Genomic DNA, 25645 nt, shown 5'->3' on the forward strand with positions numbered 1-25645 from the left:
GGCAAATTGAATTAAATGCTTAGATAACATCTACAAACTATATGAAAGGTGTAAAGAATGTATATGGTCTGATGGTGCAGTGGTTTGGTAAAAATCCTATTAGAGTTCCTTGAGGTATTATGCTTGTCTTTGTAATTACTGGGGTCAAATTTGCCTCCTTTTATAAACCGAAAAAAATTTCAGAATTAGATTGACGAGTTTAACCAACGCTTCTATATTTTGAGGCTCTATAATGTAAGTATCTGGTTCTGTTAGATTTTATATTTATTTTGTTGTAAGTGGTCAGTCTAGAAGTGTCTGATAGTCCTTGATTGTTTTTGTGATTTATTTTTCTAATGTGGTTGAAGGTTTTTCATATTATGCCATTATAATTCATTAGCGCTATAATAGGAGCCATGTTTTTGCATAACACGCAGAGGGAGATATGATCTATATCAGCTGTTGCCTCTTCAATTCAATCGAGTTCCTGTTCCTTAGGATTTCAAAATCTTTCCACACGTGAATGATTTACCTGCACGTTCTTATTATTTGGGTTTCTATGTTTGTTGTTTAGATAAAACTCTTATATTTCACATTGACTTTGCAGTCATTATAAAACTATATCTCACTGATGAAGTCAGGGTCTGTGTATTATAGCCATAATAGTCCACACAATAGCCTGACTTAGACCACAAGGTCAGGCTTACTCTTTGTGCGTTCTGCTTCTTACTGGGTAAAGAGAATTTGTTCCCATGTCTTATGGCCTTTTTGAGTTGAATCTTTTTTTGATAACAATCTTTCTTTCTTTCTTTTCTCTCTCTCTTTCTCATTTATGGCCACCCAAGAGTTCAAACCTCAACGATATCCTCCCTGCTAAACTTGGACCTCTGTGGAATTTGCCATATATCACCAATTTACCAAATATCACACAGACCTTAAAACCTTTAAAATCTTTTTGTTCTTGTATTTTTTCTATTTTAAAACATTTTAATATGGTTTATTAAGACAATAGTTCTTATATTGTTTCAGATTCTAACATGTTTGTATGGAGCAATATCAAGGATGGGTGACAAGATTGACTGACTGAAATATACCGGAAAGATTTCATTAAAATCTTTTATGATTGCTATTTTAAAACTCTACGTAAGCCAGAACAGGTGTGACTTGTTCTGCCACATGAGGATTTTTACTGCTCAGGTAAACAGTAGCATTGTGCTTCCTGTCAGCAGGGTGAGACCTAATGGTGATGTAAACTCATGGCTTTGAACTCGAACTGTAAAATGATTCCAGTCGCCCAGATAAAGCACTTCCTCCTAGCAAACACAAGTAAGAGAGGGACGCAACCACAGAGGTGCTTAAACTAACACATTAGCAACAGGCAAAGAATTTGGAGAACTAGCCAGAAGACCCCAGGCAACCCTAAACAACATTAATGAAAGAAAGAATCAACTGATAAATCTTTTTTTTAACACACTAATAATCTGGTATCAATATGCTTTTTTTAAAGGAATTTTTTTATTATTGTTTGTTTTAAATTGGGTGGATAAACTGCTATATTGACAACAGCTAGCACAACTGCCCCGTCATTATATAATTAGTATGAAAGAAATGCAAAAACTAAGATAAATATTTGTTTTATTAAGTGTGGAACTGTTGCTGATGAGGTTGGGAAACTGGCATCATCCTGCGGTCATCAGCAGAGCAGAGGTGCAGGATGTGAGACTGGAAAGACAACATTAAAGTCAATGTCATGATCGCTCAGTGGTGGTTTTCCAGTGAACTTAAGGATCAATAACACTTGGTTTGTCTGGTGTGGGACACGTTCTACAGACACTACCAGCTTATAATATATTAATATGCCATGGTCATAGTTTTCAATAGGGAAAAAAATGGCTTTGTTTGATATACAAGCATATGTAATGATAAGTGTGTAATACATGCTGTTTTAGTCACAGTTACACATACAGTAGTACAGCACATCTTCAGGACACTGTAGTACAGTCATTCATAAGTGCATCTTAAAACATCAGCATTTGTTACCTTATTTTATGTGTAATGATTGCAATATATTCATCTTGGAGTATAATAAAAATGAGATTTAAGTCATTAGGCCTACATGTGCATGTGTGTGTGTGCGCGCGCATGTGCATGAAAGCTCTGGAGATTAAACTCCAAGAACTGACGGTATAGATGAGACTGGTGACCAAACTCTTCCTGGTATGTGGTGCGGGTTGTGGGGTGTGAGTAAGGAGTGTGTATCCCTCTCTGCGCAGGTTGACATTTCCAGGGTCAGAAGGTCAAAGCTAGGCTGGTATCGCTCCTCTTCCCTGAGGCCGTGTGACCATTGTGGCTCCTCCACAGACATCAGCCCTTGTCTGGGGGGAGAGAGTCATGTTCAGATCAGGTCTGTCTGGCTCTGCTCCTGGAGAAGTAGCCTCTTGTGCTTCATTCCTTAACACACATCAAGTCAGGGTATTCAGGAGGAAAACTTGAGCGAGGTGTGTTGGGTTGAAAACAATTCTACTGGCGCCCCCTTGTGGCCATTTGAGTATGGCAATCTATGTGACAGGGGTGGTAATGTTGGACGCGTTGTTTTTTAAGTTCTAGTCCTGGAAGGCCGCGGTGCGTTGTGTTCTGTGCTCTAACACACCTGATGCTGGCTGCTAATTATCAAGGCATTTTTGGCCTGAGCTAGAAATGGCAGTGCAGGAGCTGCAGTGAACTGCTCCGACCCTTAGCCTTCGTGTCACGGTGAACCAAGTCCTTAAAGGGGACTGGCTGGATTAAATTGTGGTGATTACAGGGTTTGTGACCTTAGCTTCTGAGCTGCCACCTAGAAAACGGCGAAAATGCAGCTAAAGTCATGGGAAGTTCTGATTCAGTAAACCAAATTATGGATTTCAGCCAAAGCCAGTGAAAAATCATGAAAGGATATGAAAATCCCTCGCCTGGAGTGGATGACCTGAATTCTCGCCAGCTGTCCCGGCTACAGTCCGAGCATGTCTGTGCCCTGCTGCGAGAGTCTGCAAAGCGACAACACCCAGCACCTTCAGCCTGGCACAGCCACCTCATTGTTGACTCATGTCACATTTATATACGTGATAAACATAATTTTCCTGTGTTCCAGTAGTAGGAGCATGTGCCAGCCACTTTGGCGTGTCTGAAAGAGCTTGCATGTTTCCGTTTGTGTCTTCATTCTCTGCAGGAAACTGCAGCCTCTATGTCCCTGAACTGTAGTCAAACCCCACCCCAACCTCCCTCAAACAATCACACACCTATGTCAGCACATTCTTGTTAGAATGGGACCATTTGAATGATGCTGAAAGGAGGGGAGGTCTACTCTCTCTCGGTTCAGGCGTGTATTGGAAGTCGCACCACTCACGTCATGGCTCCCCCTGCTGTTCCACGCTGTGGGTCAGTCCTGTGACTTTCCTTAAACTCGTGAAGCTGCAGTGCCATTCCTGGTCCTGCCATCCCGCAGTCGGCACGCTGATGGTCCACAGGGTCCGAAGCCCCAGCCCCACACCTTCCGCCCCCTGCACGTCACACAGAGCAAGTCATTCCTTTTTTTGCCATGTTAACAGAGAAAATGGATGGACATCTATGGAGGCTTGTCTGTTACCTGACCTATATGCTCTTTTTTGGAGGGGTTCCCATCAATTTCCAATGATTATCCTGTCCATCTTTGTGTGTGTGTGTGAGACTGAAGAAAAATGGTCCTGACTAAGTAAAGTGCTTTGTATGAACTACATTTTTCCTTTTTAAAAATGAAACAGCAAAAACATTTCTATATGGTGAAATTAATGGGACAGATATGTCTGGGATTAGGTTTAGAAAATGTGTGTTTCTAGAAGTGACCCATGTCCTGAAAGGTGTATAAACAAACACACTCACATGTCACATTTTATACATTAGATATTATATAATATATGTATAATATATATATATATATATATATATATAGGGAACTATATATAAACCTTACATTAACCTCAGTAACCAAACAGAAATGTTTGTGTTTTTGCTTAACAAAAACTCAAGAAAGAACCCTTTTTTGTCCTGACGAGGTTGGTTAACATTGTTTTTCTTTAATTTGTCCTGATAATGTGTGAAACACATGTGTGCACTTACCTGTATGTGAAGTAGTGAAGATGGGAGCTGTGAGTTCTGTGTGCTCTACCTGTACCCTGATCTTCTCTGTGGACATCAGTTGAATGACACAAATCCAGCAGGGTAGAGAGCTACCTAAGTTACCTGAGCTAAGAAATCTGACTCTCATTCCTTTCTTTTTTTTGTTTCTCTCTCTCTCTCTCTCTCTCTCTCTCAACCACAGTCACAGATACTTTGATACTTTCTTGTGGTTCATCTCCAACAACCAGAATGATAACTAATGCTTAGGGGATTCTCTCTAACACATAAGACACCTAGTTGTATAATACTGATGTTTTCTGAAGTCTTTGGACCTTTGCCTGTGAGAACACTTTTATAGGAGCTGTTATAGGATCTTTTATCATTCTTCTGTGCAGAGGAAATGCTTCACTTTGGGAAAGCCTAAATTTAAATTGTGCAGATTTGTCCTCTATTCGCCTGTTATTTTTCTGTTCCAATTGTAGTCCTATGCACATATATAATTGTACATTTGCTATAGTACAACCATAACTTTAGACCACTGATTTTAGATCATTACACTGCAATGTTTAAATCCTTGGAGTGTTAATTTTCAGGATTTTATATTAAATAACTGTATAAGGAGTAACTTGCGGCCCGGCAAGCCATACCCCCAGACAAACACGAGATGGCGCCATTCTGTAGCTTTATACGGTAGGACTTCACGTCTCCGTACATTATATTACTGCGTTTGGCAGACTTACGAGTTACTTAAGCGTGACTTAGAGATGCATCTTTCTGACAGTATGTGCACTCGCTAGCGAACTAAGCCCATGACCTTGGTACTGCTAACCTATTACCGCGTTCTACCTCGTCTACCCGACGTGCTGCACCACTCCATAAGTTTCATATATAAATATCTTATCTATAAATAGTTCTCTTCAGACTTGCAAGTTCGAATAAATATATTTTTGGTTTACACTAGACTAGAGCCGGCCAGAGTCGCCTGTTTTACTTCCCGCCTGTAGCCTCCGGTGAAGTTGGATAGGGGAAACGTGCATTAAAAATGAAACAAAGGGCCTAAATTTAATTGCAGCCCGTGAGAGCCCATGCATGTGGAAAAGGAGCCATGTGAGACACGTTAAACGCGTGAAGGATGCTAGCATTCATTAGGCATGCAAACTCCGCCGCACTGATTCAGGATTTCTATGCGTTGTAACGAGAGAGGGGCGGCAAACACACGCTTGGATAAAGTGATAAAGTCGGGAGGGGTGGGGTGGGTTGGGGTCGTCCGAAATCGGGCTACACGTGACGTCACGAGCTTTCCTCCGTGCCAGCGGCGCAGTGGAGACGGGGTGCGCCGCCGCCGCGCGTTCTGTCCTCGGTGGCGATATAGCATATCCAGGGTCATTCGGTTCACCGGGTAACGCCAGCGACAATGGCAGCATCACGGGCGTCCTCGCCTCCGTTTTCCTCATGACCGCCGCCGGCCTTTCCGAGAAAAAAAAAAACCCAAAAAAAAAAAAAAAAAACCCAACAACATCTGCCAGTCTCGTGCGAAAGGCGCGAGCATAGAGCTGCTCGTTCCGAAGGGAGGCACCCTGCGCGTTCCCCGGTCTCGCTCCGTGGCAGGTAACGACACACGCTCCGATGCTTTTTTTTCTTCCCTTGCGTGGCGCCGCGAGGACGTGTCGGCGGGAGAGCGCGGTCGTGCGGTCGTCCGAGCGCGGGGCCCGCTCTCGCGCCGCTAGCCGCGCGGCTAGCTGGCTCGCGAAGCGCGTCTGTAAGTTGGGATGCGAGCGCGTGTGCTCATTGATGCTTCAGTGGTGAGGTTCGGCCTGGACGAAAATTGTGAGATTCGCGGCCTCGGCACGACGCTGCTGCCTCCAATGTGCACACATTTGCTTTTTGGGGTTTGTTTGGTTATTTTTTGTTGTTTGCACCAAATAAGACTAAAATCGTTGTCTTAGTCCTCCATTTTGATTGTAATGAGCTGCGAATGAAACAAAACGCACATATGTTCACGCTACGCGTGTTTATTTGTTTATCGTTTTTGTGAGGCAGGCCTGCACGCTCCTGTTCCTCACGTCCCATAAATGAGGAGATGTGTCCGCAGACATTTTTCCAGGTTAATGCAGCCGCATGCTATTGCTAACCGGTCAGCGTCCCTCCTGTTTTACAGCGTTGCGGTGGCGGCCCTATATTATATAACTGCAGCCTAAACGATACTACACGCCCTGGGAAGGAAAACTGTTTCATGGTTTGTTTTTACCCCGCCGGAGCTCCGCCGGCCACTTAATTAATGACTAATGGTTTTCAGGGGAGATCGAAATGGCGAAAGATTAACAGGGTTGTGATGACAAACCCAGCATCGGAGTCTGTACCAGAGGAATGGTCGTAGCGTCAGCCATTGTTTTTGTTGACATAGGATAGGTTTGTTGGTTTTTATGTTAAAACTCGTTATTTTGACTGGCAACGAGGAACAGTTATGTAACTTGAAAATCAGAAGACGTAAAATTAATGGCCAAAGAAAATATCAGTGCGTGTTTTTAAAAGGACGTAAGGGTGGCAATAATGTGTTTTGGTAGTGCATTAGACATGTGTTGGTCAGGTTTGGTCACTGTTGTGTTTTGGTAGTGAGTTAGACCTGTGTTGGTCAGGTTTGGTCACTGTTGTGTTTTGATAGTTAGTTAGACCTGTGTTGGTCATTGTGTTCTGGTTTGGTGCTGCACAGTGGTCCAGACAACAGCTATGCAGCATGGTGCCAAAATGATCCAGCCAGTGGTTAATTGTGTAAGTAATCATTTGAATCCTGTGATAGCTGAGTGTCTGTCTGGAACACTCCTCTGAAACAGCTGCTGAGATCTGAATGACACTTGGAGGTGCAATCACTTGGTTTTCCTGTCCTCTGAAGGCCTTAATGTTGCCGTGTTTGCATTTGCTTTCTACAAGGCTGTCGTCTATTTATGCTTGTGTTGGTTTCAACTGTCATAGGTAGTTTACTAGTAAAGAGGGAAGAAGAATGTGTGTATGATGATGAGAACCTGGGGACTGATTTATAGTGTAGACACTGGCGTCCTCATGGAAAAACAACCGTTAGCTTGACTTGTATGTCTGTTGGCGCGTAGTGCAGTGTAGCGTCAGGGCAGGCAGTAACGTGGGAACCGCGTTTTTTAAACAGGCAGGACGGGCCCTGGGCTTTGGCTCTAAGGATGTGGAGCGTAAAAACCCATCCTGATTACTCACAGATCATCAGTCTTTGTTGCTTAATGTGCACCATGGTTATGTGATTCCTGCTACTTGCGCTCTGAACAGCTGATCAGAAATCTGTCAGATATGTAGACTGGGAGATTGCTTGATCTGGTTGCTTTTCCAAACAAAGGTTAAGCTCAAATGCAGTAAGTGCTTAGATGCAAGGGTTTTGGCAACTCCAGTACAGAAGGTGCACAGGAATAAATGATCCAGCCTTTTCAGATCTATGTCAGACCACAGCTGCTCTTGGGTCAGTGGGCCAGGGTAAAATGTCTGCTGATTCCCAGTAGCAGAGAGAGAGAGAGGAAGAGTGTGTGAGGAGACTGCTGGAACTGGGGTGGGGTGGGAAACTCGCTCTGGAGCTTAACAATGACTTAATTTCTCATGCAAACTCTGTGTGCGTGCGCGTGCATTCATGTTCAAAAATGTTTTTTCTTTCTTTCTTTCTTTTTTTTGCTTCCTTCCAGGCTGAGTCACCGCTGGGGTGTCTGAAGGATCGAGAGAGACACGTGGAGAAGCACTGAAGGAAGGAGTTGAGGCCGGGCTGTAACGCGCTGCCTTACAGAGTAAGAGAGACGAGGACGGTGGGAAAGAAAACCGAGAGAGCGCGAGCAGTGGCAGGGACCGAGCAACCCGCTGCAAGAGGCACAGCACTGGGCTAAGACCTGACCCCCTGACCCCCTGAATCCTGATCTGGGGTTCAACATGAATGACCAGAACGTGGTGAAAGAAGGATGGGTTCAGAAGAGAGGTGAGCAAGAGAAACCCGAACCGCACGCCTGCGTTCCTTAACATTTGTCAGTATGAACCGCCGTCCTGATGTGAAATGCGTCCCAGCACGCGCCTGTGCATGTCGTACAGCAGTGCGCTTAGCGGTTTATCAAGTTCTAAAGAAAAGTGCACATGTGCTGGTGGACATTATTAAAATTTGTTGCTTTTTAATAAGCAAATGGGTTAAAACTCCAGCCGAGTGTCTCTTTATGTGCATGTGGTAACCTAAAATCCAGGCAGAAATAAACTGCGGCAAATGGGATTAGGATTAAGGTTAGGCTGTTTCATATCATATAATGATGTTTTATATGTTTTTAAAAAACCCTGCTGTTTCATGAGGAATTGTAGACACACGTGCACATGCGCATGAGTGCTCCCGTGCTTATGTGTACATGTGCACATGTGCACATGTGCATTTGCGTGTGAGTGAGTTCAGGACTTCCTCTCTATCGGACCTCCAGTAGAGTACATGAAGTGTGTGTGTGTGAGAGAGAGAGAGAGCCGACTCCTTTCTCTCTTGCCCAGGAGAGTACATAAATAACTGTGTGTGTGTGTGTGTGAGAGAGAGAGAGCGAGAGATCTGACTCCTCCCCCTCTCTCTGTCTCCTACAGGAGAGTATATAAAGAACTGGAGGCCCCGGTACTTCCTCTTAAAGACTGACGGCTCCTTCATCGGCTATAAGGAGAAGCCCCAGGATGCAGACTTTGCCTACCCCCTCAACAACTTCTCTGTGGCCAGTGAGCATCCCTCCTTCATCTCTCTGTCCTTCATCCCTCCATCTCTCTTTCCATCTCTGTCCTTCATCCTCCATCTCTCTGTCCTTCGCTACCTCTTTCTCACCTCCTCCCTCTTTTTTTACCCACTCACCCATAAAATGGAATGGAAGCTTTTGAAGTTTTCCAGTTCCAAATTTGTTTTCGTTCTTCACAATGTTTTGTGGAAGACTGAGCAGAGTGTAGCCTTGTATTCCTCTTTGGACATGATTGGACACACCATGATGAGGTCTGATCAATGTTCTATTGGTTTAGACCTGCTGTGCTCAGAGCAGGCTGACTCAACAATCCTACACACTCGCTCACACTAGCTTCACTTTCTCTACAACATGAGTCATGGTTACAGTTTGGGACAGTGACGGTTGTAATGCCTCAGACACTTGGCTTTACTGCTTAGACTGGTGACCGTTGTAGTCCAAACAACAAATACCTCACAGTATAGTTCAGGATGGTGGCAGTGCAAGGAGCAGCCTCAGACCAAACAACAAATGCCTCACATTGCACTGCGAGTACACATCAGATATTTTACATATTTCTATCTTGATGCCACCTTAAACCCCCCCCCCCCCCCACAGAGTGCCAGCTGATGAAGACAGAGAGGCCAAAGCCCAATACCTTCATCATCAGGTGTTTGCAGTGGACCACTGTGATAGAGCGCACGTTCCATGTGGACACGCCCGAGGAGCGGTGAGCATGCCATGACGTCAGTGCCCCTAACACACAACACGCACCCGATGGTGGCAGGGGTTAGCACGGTGTAAATGCACTACAGAACAGCGAGGGCACACTCCAGAACTGAGACAGGAGAACACTTTAGCATTTGATTAGTGTAAATATAGCAGATAACTGTGTACTGCTTAGCAACAACAGCATCAGTCAGAGTGTGTAGAAGCTGAGCACTGGGAGAACCCTTCCGCAGTCCTGAATGCACTTCTGTCGCCGTGGTAACAGGGACGAATGGGTAGAGGCCATCCAGATGGTGGCGGATAAGCTTGCCAAACAGGAAGAAGAAGGAATCCTGTGTAGCCCCACCTCCCAGATCGAGATCGTCAACGAGGAGGAGATGGACACATCCATCAGTCACCATAAACGAAAGGTAACCAGAGGCCTCCTCTAGGCTCACCTTGCAGAGTACCAAGAGACTCTTCCTCAGCAAAGGCGGCTAGTCCGGGTCCTCTCCAGGACCTTCTTCCAGCCGGCTGGATTTACTGGTTAGCTCAAGCCAGCAGGCAGAAATAATTAGCAGAAAAACAAAACGACTGATGCAAAACCACGGCGGAATGTTTTCTTATGGAACCTGATCTTCGACCCCTCTGGATCCCCGTGCGCTCTGGTTTTAAAATGGCCTCTCTCATGTCTTTCCTTCTTCCCACCAGACAATGAATGACTTTGACTATCTGAAACTGCTGGGCAAAGGCACGTTTGGGAAGGTGATTCTGGTTAAGGAGAAGGCCAGTGGGACCTATTACGCAATGAAGATCCTGAAAAAGGAGGTCATTATCGCCAAGGTGAGGGAGCACCTACACCACCCAGACTGGAACTCCTGGAACTAAGATCCAAGATTCCAGCTTGGTGGTGGTAACCGAGTCCTGTTATTGGGCTGAGATTTCCTGCCCCTGTGGGGTGTTCCACAGCACAGGGTATCTGACTATCCAGGTGATGTAAGACAACGGTGAGGACTGCACAGTAGGAATGGCCCTTGCCTCCTCTCCGACTGGACAGTCTTGACTTGTGGCATTAGTGAGGATTCCTCCCTAGCTGAATGCCTTTGGCCCAAATCAAGACTTCCACAGGAGAAGAGTTGAAGGACATTTCTGCTGGACAGTCTTGACACTTGGCTTAAGTTAACTGGGGAACACTGCAGTCCTGCTTGTAACGGTCTGTTCTAGAAACCCCCAGTCTTCAACCATCTCTTCACGCTGCCTGAGACCAGTATCCCATTCTCACTCACACTGTCTCTCTCTCTCTCTCTCTCTCTCTCTCTCTCTCTCTCTCTCTCTCTCTCTCTCCCCCCCCCCCCTTTCTTAATTGCTTTAACTCCTTTTAGGATGAGGTGGCCCACACGCTGACTGAGAGTAGAGTATTAAAGAACACTAGGCATCCGTTTTTAACAGTGAGTATTGTGTAAAATAAACCCGCTCCTCCCAACACCAATATCCCTGTCTTAGTTGAAACCTGCTCTTCCCCCTTTCTCCTCAGTCGCTGAAGTATTCCTTTCAGACTAAGGATCGCTTGTGTTTTGTCATGGAGTACGTAAACGGCGGCGAGGTAAGACACATGGTTTGTTTGGCCTGCACCATGAGCGGCGTTCAGTGAAGCGTGCTGGCACAGCAGTGCTGTCTCTGGTTGATTTTTTGTTGTTGTTGTTGTTGTTCATTTATTTAATTTGTCGCAGCTGTTTTTCCATTTGTCGAGAGAGCGTGTGTTTTCGGAAGACCGGACACGTTTCTATGGTGCTGAGATCGTCTCTGCACTGGACTACTTGCACTCTGCTAAGATTGTTTACCGTGATCTGAAGGTAAACAAAAACACCACCCACTTGTACGTTTTGTTGACAGATCAGCATTTGGCTTGGAGAAAATAAAAACATGTTTTCTAGAGCTGCTGGGTATAGTCGTGTTCACCATGACTCACCCTGCAATCTGCTGAATGTAACTTTAAGACTAACTGGAAGTCTTCATCATGCTAATGACGTCAGCTTAAAGATGCGGTCTGCAGTTTCGAAACAGCCCTCCTGGGTGCTGGAGTAACAGTCCCTCCTTTTAAAGAGAGCCTTGTTGACATTATAAACAGTAAACATACAAGATGTAAGCATATTGGACACAGTGGTTTTTATTTGCTGATGTCCTGGAAGGTTTGTACTATACAGAAAAGTGTGTGTGTGTGTGTGTGTGTGTGTGTGTGTGTGTGTGTGTGTGTGTGTGTGTGTGTGTGTGTGTAGCTGGAGAACCTGATGCTGGACAAGGATGGGCACATTAAGATCACAGACTTTGGCCTGTGTAAGGAGGGCATCACTGACGCTGCCACCATGAAGACGTTCTGTGGCACCCCGGAGTACCTGGCACCCGAGGTCCCGTACCCATAACCGCAGCAACGCCACTAAACACTTGGCCCTGCTGTAGATGCGGGCCGTCTGTCCGCTTTGTGTTTGACTTTTGTGGGTGATGTCATCACGCCCTGACATCATCCCTGTATGTGACGCGTGCAGCCATCCAGGTCAGAACCATCCACAGTGACGCGTGTGACTCACAGGATGATCGCGTTGTACATGTGCGTGTATGACGGCGCGCGTCAGGGTACTGAGACTGAACGGCATTAGTGCGCCGCACTGAAAAATTAATTGTCGTGTAAAGGTCACGTACATGGAAGTTCTGACCAAAATGAATAAACCATGGCTGTATTCATGAATAATGAAGTAGGTGGCAGAGGAGAACCGAATTCTTTTACCTGTGACCTGCACCTGTGTCTGCTCATTCATCACTATAGTAGAGTTCACTGCTGTACTAGATAGGCCTGAGAACACAGCATGTTGGGGAGTAATGTATTAGAGGAAAGCGTTATGGCAATGACGATTACTATACAGGTTCTGGAGCATTATGCAAGCACTCTTTATTTGTTTATGTACTGAAGGGTTTCAGTAACCGATTCTATTCGATTACACTAATTACTGCTGAGTTTTCCGCCATCAGTGTAGGCTACTGTACTGACTGGGGGGTTAGTAAGGTGGTTATTGTACTGACTGCCTGCTAACAGCTAGAACACACAAGCCGTTGCATTATTGCGTTCTAGCATGTTGTTTAGGTGCTGGCCACCTGTGAGTTGAGTGTATTCATGATTGATCAGGTGTTGGAGGATAACGACTACGGCCGGGCAGTGGACTGGTGGGGGCTGGGCGTGGTCATGTACGAGATGATGTGTGGTCGCCTCCCCTTTTATAATCAGGTATGTGTGTGTGAGAGGCTGTCTGTGTGCGTGCTCAATTGCAGCTGTTATGCTTACGTTAAGTAGGTCATGCATGTTAGGATAGCAATGTTTTTTGCATTTGTATGTTTTTGGTCTTTTGTGTACTTTACCTTTATGATGATGGTGTGTATGTCTATATATTTAGCTACCAATCAGGTCATTACTCCTCGCCGTGTATGTGTCTGCAGGACCACGAGAAGCTGTTTGAGTTGATTCTTATGGAGGAAATCAAATTTCCCAGGACCCTCTCCGCAGATGCCAAGTCTCTGCTCTCCGGACTGCTCATCAAAGACCCTAACAAGAGGTGAGTGGGTGAGTTGGGTGAGTGTATGTGCGCTTGCATGCCTGCTAATTGCAAACCTTTCCTAATCCCTGTGTAGACTGGGAGGAGGCCCAGACGACGCGAAGGAGATCATGAGACACAGTTTCTTTTCTACACTGGACTGGCAGGACGTGTATGACAAAAAGGTAACAGACCATCTACACCCACTGAGGGGACCCCATGGAGGTGTGTGTGTGTGTGGGGGGGTGTGGGGTGCAGACTGCAGACTGCACACGCTCAGCAGCCCTGTGGAGGTTCACTGTTGATAAGACGACTGATTGTGTCTCCCTTGTGTCTCCCTTCTTCCTTTTCCCTCTTTCTCACTGTAGCTGGTCCCCCCGTTTATGCCCCAGGTGACATCTGAGACGGACACCAGGTATTTTGACGAGGAATTCACAGCCCAGACCATCACAATCACCCCTCCCGAGAAGTGTGAGTTCAAACCCGACCTGTATGTCAGCCCATCTTGGTCAGAAAAACCCAACCTTCTCAGTTTGTACTCATCTGTTCTACGACCTAGAAGGCATTGTCTGTCTTGATGTTTTTGTTTTTTTAATGAGGTATTTTTATACACAAAATCAGAAACAAACACCAGTAAATGGGTAAACAATTGATTTTTTGAGCGTTAAAATGTTTTTATATAAGAAATAATAGATATTATCAAGCTGTAGATGTAATTTCCCTCATTTCCTGAAGTCACTTCCTCTCTGTGTCTCCTCTGCAGTTGATGAGGATGGAATGGACTCAGCTGATAGTGAAAGGAGACCACATTTCCCACAATTCTCTTATTCAGCCAGCGGGAGAGAGTGAGCTCGTTTAAAGGCGCCAGCATTCAGCTGAGGCCATTTAAGGAACTTGCGTAGCCATGCTAGGAGAAGTCTGCCCTCGTTAAACACCCCCTCCTCTTTTCTCTCTGATTACTTATCGACTTTGAGAAGTTGTTTTGTTCTTTCATTGTTTTTGTTGTTCCATTTTTGTTGTGGGACTTTAAAAAGGGGTTTTGCACAGTTGGGTTGGACTGAACCTAGTCAACCCACATAAAAAAAGTCTCGTTCGTTTTCAGCATTGTTGTGGTTTACAGAAGGTTGTTTTGGTTTTGGTTGTTTTGTTTTGTGCATTAAATTATATCCATCAGTATTACCATTGACTTGACCTAAAGTTTTATTTTGGTGCTTTTATTTGTTTGATTTTTTTTTTTTTTTTTGGCTTTTTTTTTTTTTTGGGGTTGGTTTTGTTTGTATTTTTTGATTGTTTTGAAAGAGCCATTTTGGGGAACAATACCAAAACATGTTGCCTTATGTGTGTAGTTCTTAAGTGTCAGCCAAACACTAAGACCAACAGACAGACAGGTGTGCGTGCAGGGTTAGCAGACAGACAGGTGTGTGTGCAGGGTTAGCAGCAGTGGCAGTAGACCGACCCAACAGGCTCACAAACTTGTCCCAGTTTACCTTTATATGTTCCTGTACAGCACGCACCTTCCACCCAAAACGTACAAACCAACAGGTGCAAGATAGAAATGAGAAGAACACAAATCTTTTTTTTTTTTTTTTTTTTTTTTTTTTTTTTTTTTCTCCGTGATTTGTTTTCATTCCGCTATAAAGATCTGATTTGTAGGTGGAGACCAGTGCGAAACTGCCGATTACTGTTAACCTCACCTGAGAACCTCAGTGAGGCAAACCACTTTAACCACAGGACAACTCCACCCGGAAATCTTGACTTGACAGACCACTGTGTGCTCTCCAGACAGAGAATGTGGAAAGTGTGTCTGTGAGATGTACATCTGGGTAACTTTGCCCCTACCACACAACTCGGCTACAAGCCTTCTGTGTATAAAGTAATAGTGCTAACCTGAGGCCAGTTTTCACCTCTCATGCCATAATGAAGACGACACATAGACAGAAAGGTAAACTTATTCAGGTCCCTCTTCTACGATAGTTCACGAGTGCCAGACTTGGTTCTGTGTCTTAACACCATTAATCTCAGAGAAGGTCTAGACTCTGCCTGTGAAATTAGATTAATTAGTTCTTTAGGACACCGTGGGTGAAAGCTGGTCACAGGTAACCACAGCCCTCTGCAGGGAAGAGTTTATAATCAACAATACACTCCTTTTTCACAACGTAATACAGACGTAATTGTTGGGAGCGAGGATATAACAATACACATCTGTCTCTCTATTGGTTTTTTTTGGTTTGTTTTTCCAGCATTATCGAGTTCTGCCTAGCTGTAGAAAATGTTTAATGAACGTGTGACATCGGCAGTATGTGGAAATCAGTAACCCCGTCAGATCACATTACCCTTTGAGCAACTGAGCCATGCAGTGTCCACGTGACATGATCCCTGCTCCACGTCTGTGTAGGCGAGTGGGCGTTACGGTTCACTGTAAGCCCCGCCCCAAATCTTCACCTCCACTCCCCCAGCAACGTCCCGCTCTCCACTAGGCTGCAGTGTCTGTGTGATGTATATATGCAATGCCTTCCTTTCGTTATTCGTCACAGCTGAACAGAAAAAATTGTGTGACAGGTGTTGTGCGACTGTACTTAATTGTTGGATGATTAAAAAAAAAAAAGTACATGAAGGAAGAAAATGTTAAATTAGCTACTGCAAATGACAAACTAAAACGAGGGAGCGTTCCATAGGGACGAGTTGCCATGGTTACACGCCCCTCCTTACAAGTTCCAAGCGTTCTGAACCTTTTCGAATCCGCAGAATTCATCGTCACAATGACGTGTGTTCGTACGTTAAAGTTCCAGCCCATTTTCTCGCTGTGAGATACTGGTTTCGCTAACAATTCTACATCAGGTTTTCTAATGTTGTTATTATGAGAGATTTTTTTCCAGTGTATTTTTGTACCATAATTGTAATTGTTTTATTTATTTAGGTTGTTTTTTTTTTGTTTGTTTGTTTTTTACTTAATTACTTTTTGCTTATGGCCATGTTACCCTGGCTTGTTCCTGTGAGAACGCGTCTCTCCGGTAGAAGGATAACGTTGGACGCATTGCGGAATTTGTTTTTTTGTTTGTTTGATTCGTTTTTTTCCCTTCGGTTCAAATCCTCTTTAGTTGTTTGCCTGTTTTTGTTTTCACACCAAAACATTGCGGCAGGTGTCCAGTAGAGGGCTTGCCTTGTTTTTTGGTAGTATTTATTTTAAGTTATAATAAAATTTTAAAAATGTCTGCTGCGTCGAAACATTTAATTGTGTTTATATTCAACTATAAAGTTAACAGGAGCATTGGGCCTTAAGAACATTTTCGCATCCTTATCCAAAATCTGCCATTGTAGTCAATTTATAGATCTGTGCCACCACGTAAAGTTCAGTAAGTTCACTAGTTTGTAAATTACCTTTACACAGTGCCATTCTTACAAGTGCGATGCTCACGAGAGTTGTGAATTACAATATTTGACGCCCCGTGCAATATTACGGCTAAGCATCCTGTCCATTTTGTCTGGAAGTGTCATTCATAACACCGTCTACGTGTAGGCCAAACTAAAAAATTACAAATTACTTCAGGTGGTAAGACAAATGCCTTTATTTTATTTTTTTCCAAATTAACAAATCAGATGAACACAATTTCTTTAAGTCGCATCAACTTAATTATGTTATTGCTTTCGAATCAGCAGTGTGTATTAATGTGACTTGAATTTAAGGAAAGTCAGGTTAAAGTCTCCAATTTTTCCAACTCAATGACATGGTTTATTCAAAAGTAAAATACTTTTTTTTGCACCCTAATAGTAAGGTTTCAGGAAAAGCGGATTTTGTTCTAACCCCAGTGAGTCATTTTAGTGAGTCATTTCAGTTTCTTAAATCTGATTAAAATGATGTCCCAACAACTAAAATTTAAAGTTAGCGAGAAAAAACCCAGTCAAATCTAATGTTTTTATACTTTATTGTGTAAATGTAAAACTTCAGTCACCAACACGGCTTTTGGACCAAAACATGCATAACGTACATAAAATTCTGCATCATCATATGTCCTTAAGCAAATATGCACAGAATTCCTAAAGGTATTAAAACCAAACAGCATTTTTGTCCAACTGTGGATTTAATAAGTCAGCAAAGTGCAAAGTAGTCATTTTCACGCATGTCTTTCAATTCCTAAAGAAGATATGGTTTGATTTTTTTTTTTAATAAAAAGATTAGAATTAATAAATCGTGTTCACCAAAGGTGAATGTCTAAGACGTGATAAGATGGAAGGGAAGACAGCCGGTATATGTCATGTCGCACTTTCGTGCGCTCCGAGGACGGTGCCCTGGAGAGCGACTCACGGTGTCATCACTGGCTGTCAAACGACGTGATGAACACGTTTTCATCGAGGGCTAATTGAACAGGCAGCGTGGCGGTGAGCAATGAAGCACGTAAGTCGTGATTTAAACTGCACTGGGGGAATAGAAGAGTGAAGTCAAATACTATTGTCATACAAATTAACCGTAACGTCATTATTGCTCAAGATGTATCATATTCAAACTCAAGTTTATTCAAGTTAATGAAACAGCCGAAATACAATCCACGAGACAATGGGTGCTTTTTCCCCCTTTGGCGAGATGCCATATACTGCGAAATAAGGCTGGACCGCTCGTACATTTCGCTCGTGCCTATGAAAAAAAGAAGGAAAAAAAAAAAAATCAAGAAAACTGGTCTGTTAAAGAACGAATCTATTCAAGTTTTTATTGCATGTGGGCCAAATAAGGCTGGTATTTTTATTATTATCTTGGAGTAGGCTAAAACAAGAGTTCTTTGTTCGTAGTGGATGAAGAAATAATGTAATCAGGATTGGAAACCAATTCAGTCAAAAACGCAGATTATGGCAAAAGAATTTATATATATATATATCCTAAACTTAAATGAGAGTCTATATTCATCGATGTACTAAGGAGGCTTAGGCTATTGGTGCAGTTTTATAGTCTACAGCTAAAATGATGTGTAGGCTATCATTTACATTCAAATTGTAATTGGACGTGATAATTTTGCTAAGTAACAACGTTATATTGTAGCATTTATGGGGGCTTGATTATGTTAATTATTAAGATACTGCTTCACATTATTTAATCCAATTAAATGAGGGTTTGTGTTTTGTCTAGATTTCACTAGGCCTAATTATAGATGATTTAAAGCGAAAGTATTTAAAAGATGGTGCTTTCTGTGCTAATGGACTTCTCCAAATTTCTTTTTAAGTGTTTCAATGTCACTGTTAGTTAGGTTGCCATGGTTACACTCCGACCAAAACCAGCACAGCGATCAAAACATCCCGCTATCGCAACAGATTTGTTGTTTATTAACAGAAAATGTACAGAGGACATTAAGGGTCATCCACATATGTACTCTAACTTCAGTAAATTAACGAAACAAAAAAACAGCTAGAGACAAATACAGCTTTTTTTCACAGCTAAATAACGGTCATATGTAGTTTTGCAAACCAATAAAAAAGACAGTGGGCTATTCCACTTTTCCTTATTTTCTGTCCAAAATTGACATTTTATCCTCAGAACAGTTAGAAGTGTAGTTCGTTGTCCCTCAGCGGTTATCTGCTATAAGAGTCGGTTTATCTCGCATCCATCCTGACGCGTTTCAGTACCGAGACATATTAAACCACGTTTAATAAAACAGTGAGCTCACGTTAAGAAAATAAAATAAAAATCCCTAGCCAAGTCTCACTCAGCTACATTTTACACGAAATAAAGTCTTCACCAAACGAGGCCCAGTGTGTCCGTCCCAGAGAGATGGCAGTGGATGGTTAGTTTTCAGACCTCCACAAGGTGGCGACCTCGGCCTCCTCACTCTGGGACAGCAGGAGGCCAGTCCACGTCCACCGACTAACGGCGACGAGACAACAGGAAGAGAGCCGAAACATTCATTAAAACACGACACTCGTAATTTTATGATGGGTTTCTTTCCTTTCCCTAATCCCACCGACAATCATAGAGAACTGAAAAATGCTAGCGTTTTTAAGATGAATATAAATATGATAAATATGTCATTTACAAGATGGAACTGTATATTCTGTACATTGTGTACACACATATATACATAACCATATACATTGTACATATAAACATAATATATATATATATATATATATATATATATATATATATATATATATATATATATATATATATTGTACATGCACTATTAATATATTTTTGTATATATATAGAATATATTTCTCTATGCACCCGTTTTCTTTTTCCTCAGTTTGGACAGAGCACTCTCAACCATTTCACTGCGAGTTATACTGTGTATGACTATGTATGTGACAAATAAACCAAACTTGAAACTTGAAGATTAGTTTTGTGTCTCAACTCTCGTCATTCCAACACGCTGAGAGTCAATCAATTAAATCCTGCATTATTGATCACAATTTACCTCCGATTTACATAATTCATTATGCGGTATTTCACACTACAGGGAGTCCCAGGTAAACACCACAGAACCGCGATATTTTTAAACGGGGTAAAATACCTGAACCGAAGAAGATAACCAAACTTTAAACACTGCAAAAGTATTTACAAAGTCAGCCTACTCAGCCGCAGCTACTCCCATAGCGCCATCTAGTGGTGACCAGGACGGTTTGGCTACCAATAATAAAAATTCATTTTTATTAGCTATGGCCTACAAGGCACAGGTTGTGGATGAACCCAGACCGAATTAGGTTATTTTTAACGGGGATTCATTGAAACGATCTTGCATTATACCTGGATTAGATTTATTTATACTAAAAGGTGCTTGGTTTCGAGGCTTCTTTACATACAGTAACTGCTCAAACTACACTGAATGAGAGTTATGTTTGGCATGCGTGCCTGCCAGCTGCTGTAAATGTGTGGCACATTGACACAGACCTCCACGTCCAGCTCCAGAATGTCCGCCTCCGTCTCCATAAGTCCGCCGAGGTTGGGCTTAGTCCGGCCGAAGTCCCCGTGCACAAACTCTTTAATGTAGCTACATGGCTGCTCATTAAGGGAACGCGGACCCAAAATCAACACAATTTGCCGACGTGTTTAAAAAAAAAAAAGAAAAAAGAAAAAGGGTGAAAATAGACGTTAAATGCAAAATTGCCTTTGAAATGCAACTGGACCTGCCAATTCCTTTGCAAAGCACTTCAAACATTTTTACATTCATAAACTGGCATACATGATTTGTAGCTGTGTGTAAGGATACGTCCCAGCCTGCGTGCGGAGCAGCAGTGTGAAGTGGTGTGTATCCAGGTAGCTGGCGCTCATGGAGTGGATCGTTCTCTGCCGCACAGCGAGAGGTCTGCGATGCAGCACTCTTAACGGAGTCTTCTGATCAATCTTCAGCTCCTAAACACACACATACACACACACACACACACACACACACACACACACACACACACACACACACACACACACACACAGAGTTTAATATTACCCTCCTCCACCTTTAGTTCTGGAGGAGCATAGCACTGTAGGGTTGAGTGTCTCCTTGCCATCAAACCCTTGCTGAACAGTCAATGGTTTCCCCAACACTGCAGTTGAAAAACAACATTATGCAAGTGTACAAAAACCATGTTTTTGTAATGAGCACTAACGATCATAACCTTAATGTTTCCAATAACGTCAAGGTCAGCTTTAGTTATGGCTTTTTTCGTCCAGATGAGGGCGCTGTAGGATTTGGTCTTCTCCTCCTCTCCCTCTTTCATTCGGCCCATTGCTTCTCTGCACACACACACCAACACACACATACACACCCACACACCCGCATACACACGCGCACACACACACCCACACACGTTCATCTACCAACCACATAAATCTATATGCATCAATACAGCGAACACATTGTCAAGGAAAATTTCAGCGCACACACACACGCACCTGGTCACAATCTGCAGGTCCCTGACTCGGATTTTGTCAGAAGACGCGTTGATTGTCTGCACAGACGAGCAAATTTTAGATTCGATGAACTCACAGTTGCACAACCACGAGAACATAAACAAAGCTGCTTGTTTGTGCACATGTGGCCTATCCCCAGAACCCAGTGTGATGGCCCCATACCTCCTGAAGCTGTCTGACCTCGGCTTTGGTGTGCCTCACTCTGTGGGGGTTCACCAACTCCATAGCAAATGGACGTCCTGCAGGACACACAGCGGAAAGAACCGGAACGCGTCAGACTCCAGCTCCAGGGCTTCACCCCACCCCCTCTCAGACCCCCTGCTTGAACGCTACCCAGGCCAAGAGAGACTGCATCAGTAGCTAATAATACAACTCGACTGTGTTACTGTGTTCAAGTGGGACACCAGGGAGTGCAGCCCAGTGAACTCCCAGGACTAAGACCAGGACATACAGAAACACTCACGCCTTAAAAAAGAAAATGGCAGATTTTTAAATGTCTTTGATTTGTAAGTCAGGTAGTTATAGTTTTAGACAGAGTTAAGCATTGCTTTTAAAGTTTTGTTTTTTTGTGTGATTCTTGTTTATTTTTTATGCACTGCAGCTATTACTGCACTAGACGAGCTAGATGGAGTTGTGCACGTGTGCGCGTGTGTGCGTGTTACTGGGACAAACCATTTCCCAGGGTTCGCACGTCCACATCTTCTCTCCCAGACGAAGAAAAGTTAAAAGCTACAAACAGTAAAACAGACATTAAATATGCAACAAAGAGCTCTAATTAGTACCAGGACCAGGATCAGGCTGAAGCTTTGTGGTAAAGCAAAAAGTTTATAGTGCCTAAAGGAAAACTGATCCCGGGTCAGCCTAAAAAAAGAAGACCTCAGTTCCATGCTGACCGTCAGCTCTGAAGGAGGAGAGTAGAGGAGCAGCAATCAACTCCTCCACCGATCCCTCCATCCTCCTCTCTCCATCTATCACCCATGGAGTCTGCGGAAGCTCCCGTGAGAACTTATTATACCTTCCTAAGGAAAGAAAGAGGGGGAGCAGCGGAGGAGAGAGAAATGGTCATCGGCTTATTTCACACACACACACACACACACACACACACACACACACACACACACACACACACACACACACACACACACACACACACCTGCTATAAAGACAGACGAATGGAGGCATGTGGTCTCCAAAGGTGTGCACTTGGTTGCTGGTCTGGCAGGGGGGCATGGGTATTGTCTGTGGAGGACGACAGCACAGACAGGCTACGTTCTTTACGCAAGAGACGAGACACTGTAAGAGGCCTCGGCAAGGCGAGAGGTCAGGGGAGCGGACTCGCACCTGAGAAACTCCTCATCTGAGATCTTCTCCAGCGCCTTTACCACCGCCATTCTAGTGAACACGGACTGGAAAGCAGGAGGATATGGAGAAAATTCACATAACGTGTGTACCATAATTTTGTTGTTTTCTCTCTGTACTTCAATGTGTCTTACATTTTAAATAAAGCAGTGATTGGGAGTTTGAGGTGCAAGAGGCTGTCTTTAAGTTACGGATATTTACATCTATACTGAACGAACCAGTCTGTTTTTACATGGCCCTTCCACTCCTATGGTTACAATGGAAACAGCCTGAAATTCAAACCGACATTCTAAACTTGAACTTTACAGTCATTCTGTGAGCCAAACCAGCAGAACCAGTAACGCTGTGCTGTTCTGTGTGAACCGCTGCTGCAGCGTCGGCCAGCGGCAGCGCCCGATAGAGCAGCAGACGGGGAGCTTCTCTCCAGCACTTACCGCTTTGTTCTTGGCTGGTTTGAAGCAGTCAGAACAAGCCGTAGCCCTGTAGAGGCCAATGACACACAGGATGACACAGGCAAAAGGTAAACAAAAACAAACAAACAAAAACCCAGACTGGAAGTGAATGAAGAGAGTCCGAGAAAACGCACAGGAAGTGGCAGTCTCCGTCCGTTTCGGCGTGTGTGAAACCAATGCTGACCTCAAACGCACTCTGCACAACATAAAAGAACATGTAAATGCCCTGAAAGGATGGCATATAAACCACAAAGGGAACCATTTTCCTCAGTCATACACAGTACTACCACACTATACTAACGCATCATTAAGAATGAAACAGGACCCAGAGAAATTACAGTGCAACCCAAGTCACAAAATAACTTTCCAAACAAAACATTTGCAGATCAGACCAAATCCCTTTCTGTTCAAAATACAATCTTCTCATAGCCTGAACCATTAAATGCTCCACGTGAAGCCTTGTTCGTTTCAGGGGAGCTCTACTCTAAACGTGTTGCTCTAAACCTGGCGTGCTTAGTCTGTAATGCTGCGCGTACTCTGACAGGGCATCAGTATTCGGGCGTGGGTGTTGCAGGCGAGACAGAGGACAGCTACTACGTCTACACTTACGTTGAAGAGCATGGATGCCCCCAGCTCCCGGCCCACCAGGGCTTGTATGGCCCATTTAAAGGCGTCCTTCACCTGGACTACATCCTCCTTATCCACACACATGCTCTTCTCCCTGACACACAATAGTTGGGGCCAAGCGTCATTCTGAGAAAGCACAGTAAAATGCGCTAGGATGCTGGCATCGTAAAAGAAAGGAAGGTCTACTATGCTTTGTAGTTTGGTGTCTTACCTGTCATAGACCACTAGATTTAATAATCAGCTAACAATCAAGCCATTTTTAAAATTAGGTCAACAGCATCAGCGTGAGGGAATTGTTAATTAGTGCCGTGGAGGCGTCCTCGGAGAGGAAAGTGCTGATTTAGGATCAGTGCCCCTCTGTCATAACTGTGTTAATTAGAACATGAAACACTGATCTTAGGTCTGGACACTCCAGGGGAAAGTTGTTCACATACCGGAGTTCCTTCTTGATGTGCAACCAGCAGGAATGCTGAAAGAGAAAAAAGAAACAAACAAAAAAAGGAGAGAGAGACAATGCAAATGTAAACGAGACGCTGCAGACGGGGTGAGTGAAAGCGTGCGTGCTGCTCTCGTGTTGAAGTGAGACGCACCTCTCTAACAGACAGCTGCGCAGGGAGAGAGACGGCCAGCAACAGGCTGTCGAACTGGTAGCCCCCTTTCTTCACAACCTCACACACCTGGAGTTCATTACGAAAGATGTAAATGCTAGCATGCACGAGTAATGAAGTATTCTGATGTTTCACTTTCACACTGCACGTTATAAACAGGAAGTATTTAATCATTTTAATACCTTCCTCATTACATTGCCTTATTCTGCTGTATTAATATTATAATATTAATATTATAACGTGTTATCGTTAAAATACCACAATATAGATCAAGATTACTTTAGTTACCAAATCAATGGGATACGATGACTTTAGCCATGTTAAAAAAAAAACACTTCCAGGTCACATTCAATAAAATCTACACACATTCTTCCTAAATTTAAAAAAAAAACAAAAAAACTTTCCTAAATACTACAACCCTTCGAAACACCCATATAATCCAAGTTTCCCCTTCTTGTTTGGTTGTGAAGGAGGCGCACACATGTCCTCGCCTGTGTGACGAAGCTCTGATGGCAGAAGTCCTGCAGCACGCCCAGACATGTGACGCACGTGGCGGGCTGGGCGTCGGGCTGGGCCTCCAGTGCGGGCGGCTCAGCGCTGGCCTCCTCTCCTGCCCGCACTGACTCCAGCTTCATTTTCTTACATGGTGGGTTGTCTGCCTGATCCTGGCCTGAGGCATCATGGGATTGCCCACTGTCAGCCTGGCTGAGGAAAGCTAGCAGCTCCTTGTTTATATCCTACAGAGGAAGACATACATTAGCATATAGATGTAAAAATACCTTTTCATATATTTATATTGGCTAAAAAGTTGTCTGTTGGTTTGAAATATTGAGAATATTCTTAACAGACACATGCGCACACACAAACCTGACAGGAATTTTGATATGAAGCATATTTTCCCACACAGCAGAATCTTAGCACACATCTTGCACAACAGCCTGCATCCAACAGCTTCCTAACAATGGGACGGTCTTTTTCTTTGAGGGAAAGCATAGTGAAGAGAAAGATACCACTGGGGGGAGAGAAAGAGAGAGAGAGAGAGAGAGAGAGTCATTTGTAAAAACATACTAAGATACTTTGTAAAAACATCAGACAACAAAAAGTAACAAAAACATTTAAATCTGCAGTCAGAGAATGGCTGAATACTAACAGATTAGCCCCACAGCAAAGGGCATGAGGTTAGGAGAATGCATTAGTGATCTCGCAGTTAACTGCCGGGTAGATGTAATTGCATCCTGGGTCCCTCGTACTAAACTTACCTTTAAGAGGGTATGCACTGTGTACAATGTTAATTCTCTTTAGTAGCTAGCTAGCTAAAAATGTTAAAATAAACGACTTCGCTAATAGTAACATTAGGTCTTTAATCTTCGTATAGAATCTAATTAATTTGAGCTCTTTTTTATATCCTAATACATGTTATTCTTAACATAATGTACAGTAAGCGGGAGGTAGCTAGCTAAACGTAAGTTTCTTTTCCATCTCTTGCAACTCAATCCTCAGTAAGGCTTTTACATTGACATGAAAGCATGGCATATAGTCGGACGCCTATCTACGTCATACCTATGCGCAGCAAAGCCTG

General features: G+C 43.5%; 2 protein-coding genes across 4 annotated transcripts; one reads left to right on the forward strand and one right to left on the reverse strand.

The window, feature by feature from the left end:
• The first annotated feature begins 5610 nt into the window (after window positions 1-5610).
• akt3b (v-akt murine thymoma viral oncogene homolog 3b) lies at window positions 5611-14315 on the forward strand. 2 transcript variants are annotated; one of them, XM_027013722.2, is made up of 15 exons: window positions 5611-5718; window positions 7806-8089; window positions 8722-8847; window positions 9459-9570; window positions 9835-9979; window positions 10260-10391; window positions 10931-10996; window positions 11083-11151; window positions 11279-11401; window positions 11825-11953; window positions 12727-12825; window positions 13035-13150; window positions 13227-13314; window positions 13498-13600; window positions 13893-14315. In XM_027013722.2, exons 2-15 carry the CDS (start codon window positions 8044-8046, stop codon window positions 13976-13978), a joined length of 1440 nt encoding a protein of 479 aa, XP_026869523.1. In that variant the 5' UTR covers window positions 5611-5718; window positions 7806-8043; the 3' UTR covers window positions 13979-14315. The 2 variants fall into 2 exon arrangements, with proteins under 2 accessions (XP_026869523.1, XP_026869525.1); XM_027013724.2 differs by lacking the exon at window positions 5611-5718 and adding an exon at window positions 5913-5999.
• A 2720-nt stretch (window positions 14316-17035) lies between these two features.
• On the reverse strand, window positions 17036-25585 carry pus10 (pseudouridine synthase 10). Of its 2 annotated transcripts, none has more exons than XM_035535039.1 (18): window positions 25326-25585; window positions 24934-25078; window positions 24558-24803; window positions 24049-24135; window positions 23893-23927; window positions 23441-23552; window positions 22966-23027; window positions 22814-22859; window positions 22362-22426; window positions 22174-22259; window positions 21914-22039; window positions 21693-21749; window positions 21183-21259; window positions 21003-21058; window positions 20726-20843; window positions 20323-20465; window positions 20004-20103; window positions 17036-18977 (listed from the first exon to the last, which is right to left on the reverse strand). In XM_035535039.1, the coding sequence occupies exons 2-18, from the start codon at window positions 25057-25059 to the stop codon at window positions 18939-18941; spliced, it is 1581 nt and encodes a 526-aa protein (XP_035390932.1). In that variant the 5' UTR covers window positions 25060-25078; window positions 25326-25585; the 3' UTR covers window positions 17036-18938. The 2 variants fall into 2 exon arrangements, with proteins under 2 accessions (XP_035390932.1, XP_026869526.2); XM_027013725.2 differs by having other exon boundaries at window positions 20004-20111; window positions 20296-20465.
• Window positions 25586-25645: the final 60 nt, after the last annotated feature.

This window comes from Electrophorus electricus, chromosome 16 (assembly GCF_013358815.1).
Source record: "Electrophorus electricus isolate fEleEle1 chromosome 16, fEleEle1.pri, whole genome shotgun sequence".
Lineage (NCBI taxonomy): Eukaryota > Metazoa > Chordata > Actinopteri > Gymnotiformes > Gymnotidae > Electrophorus > Electrophorus electricus.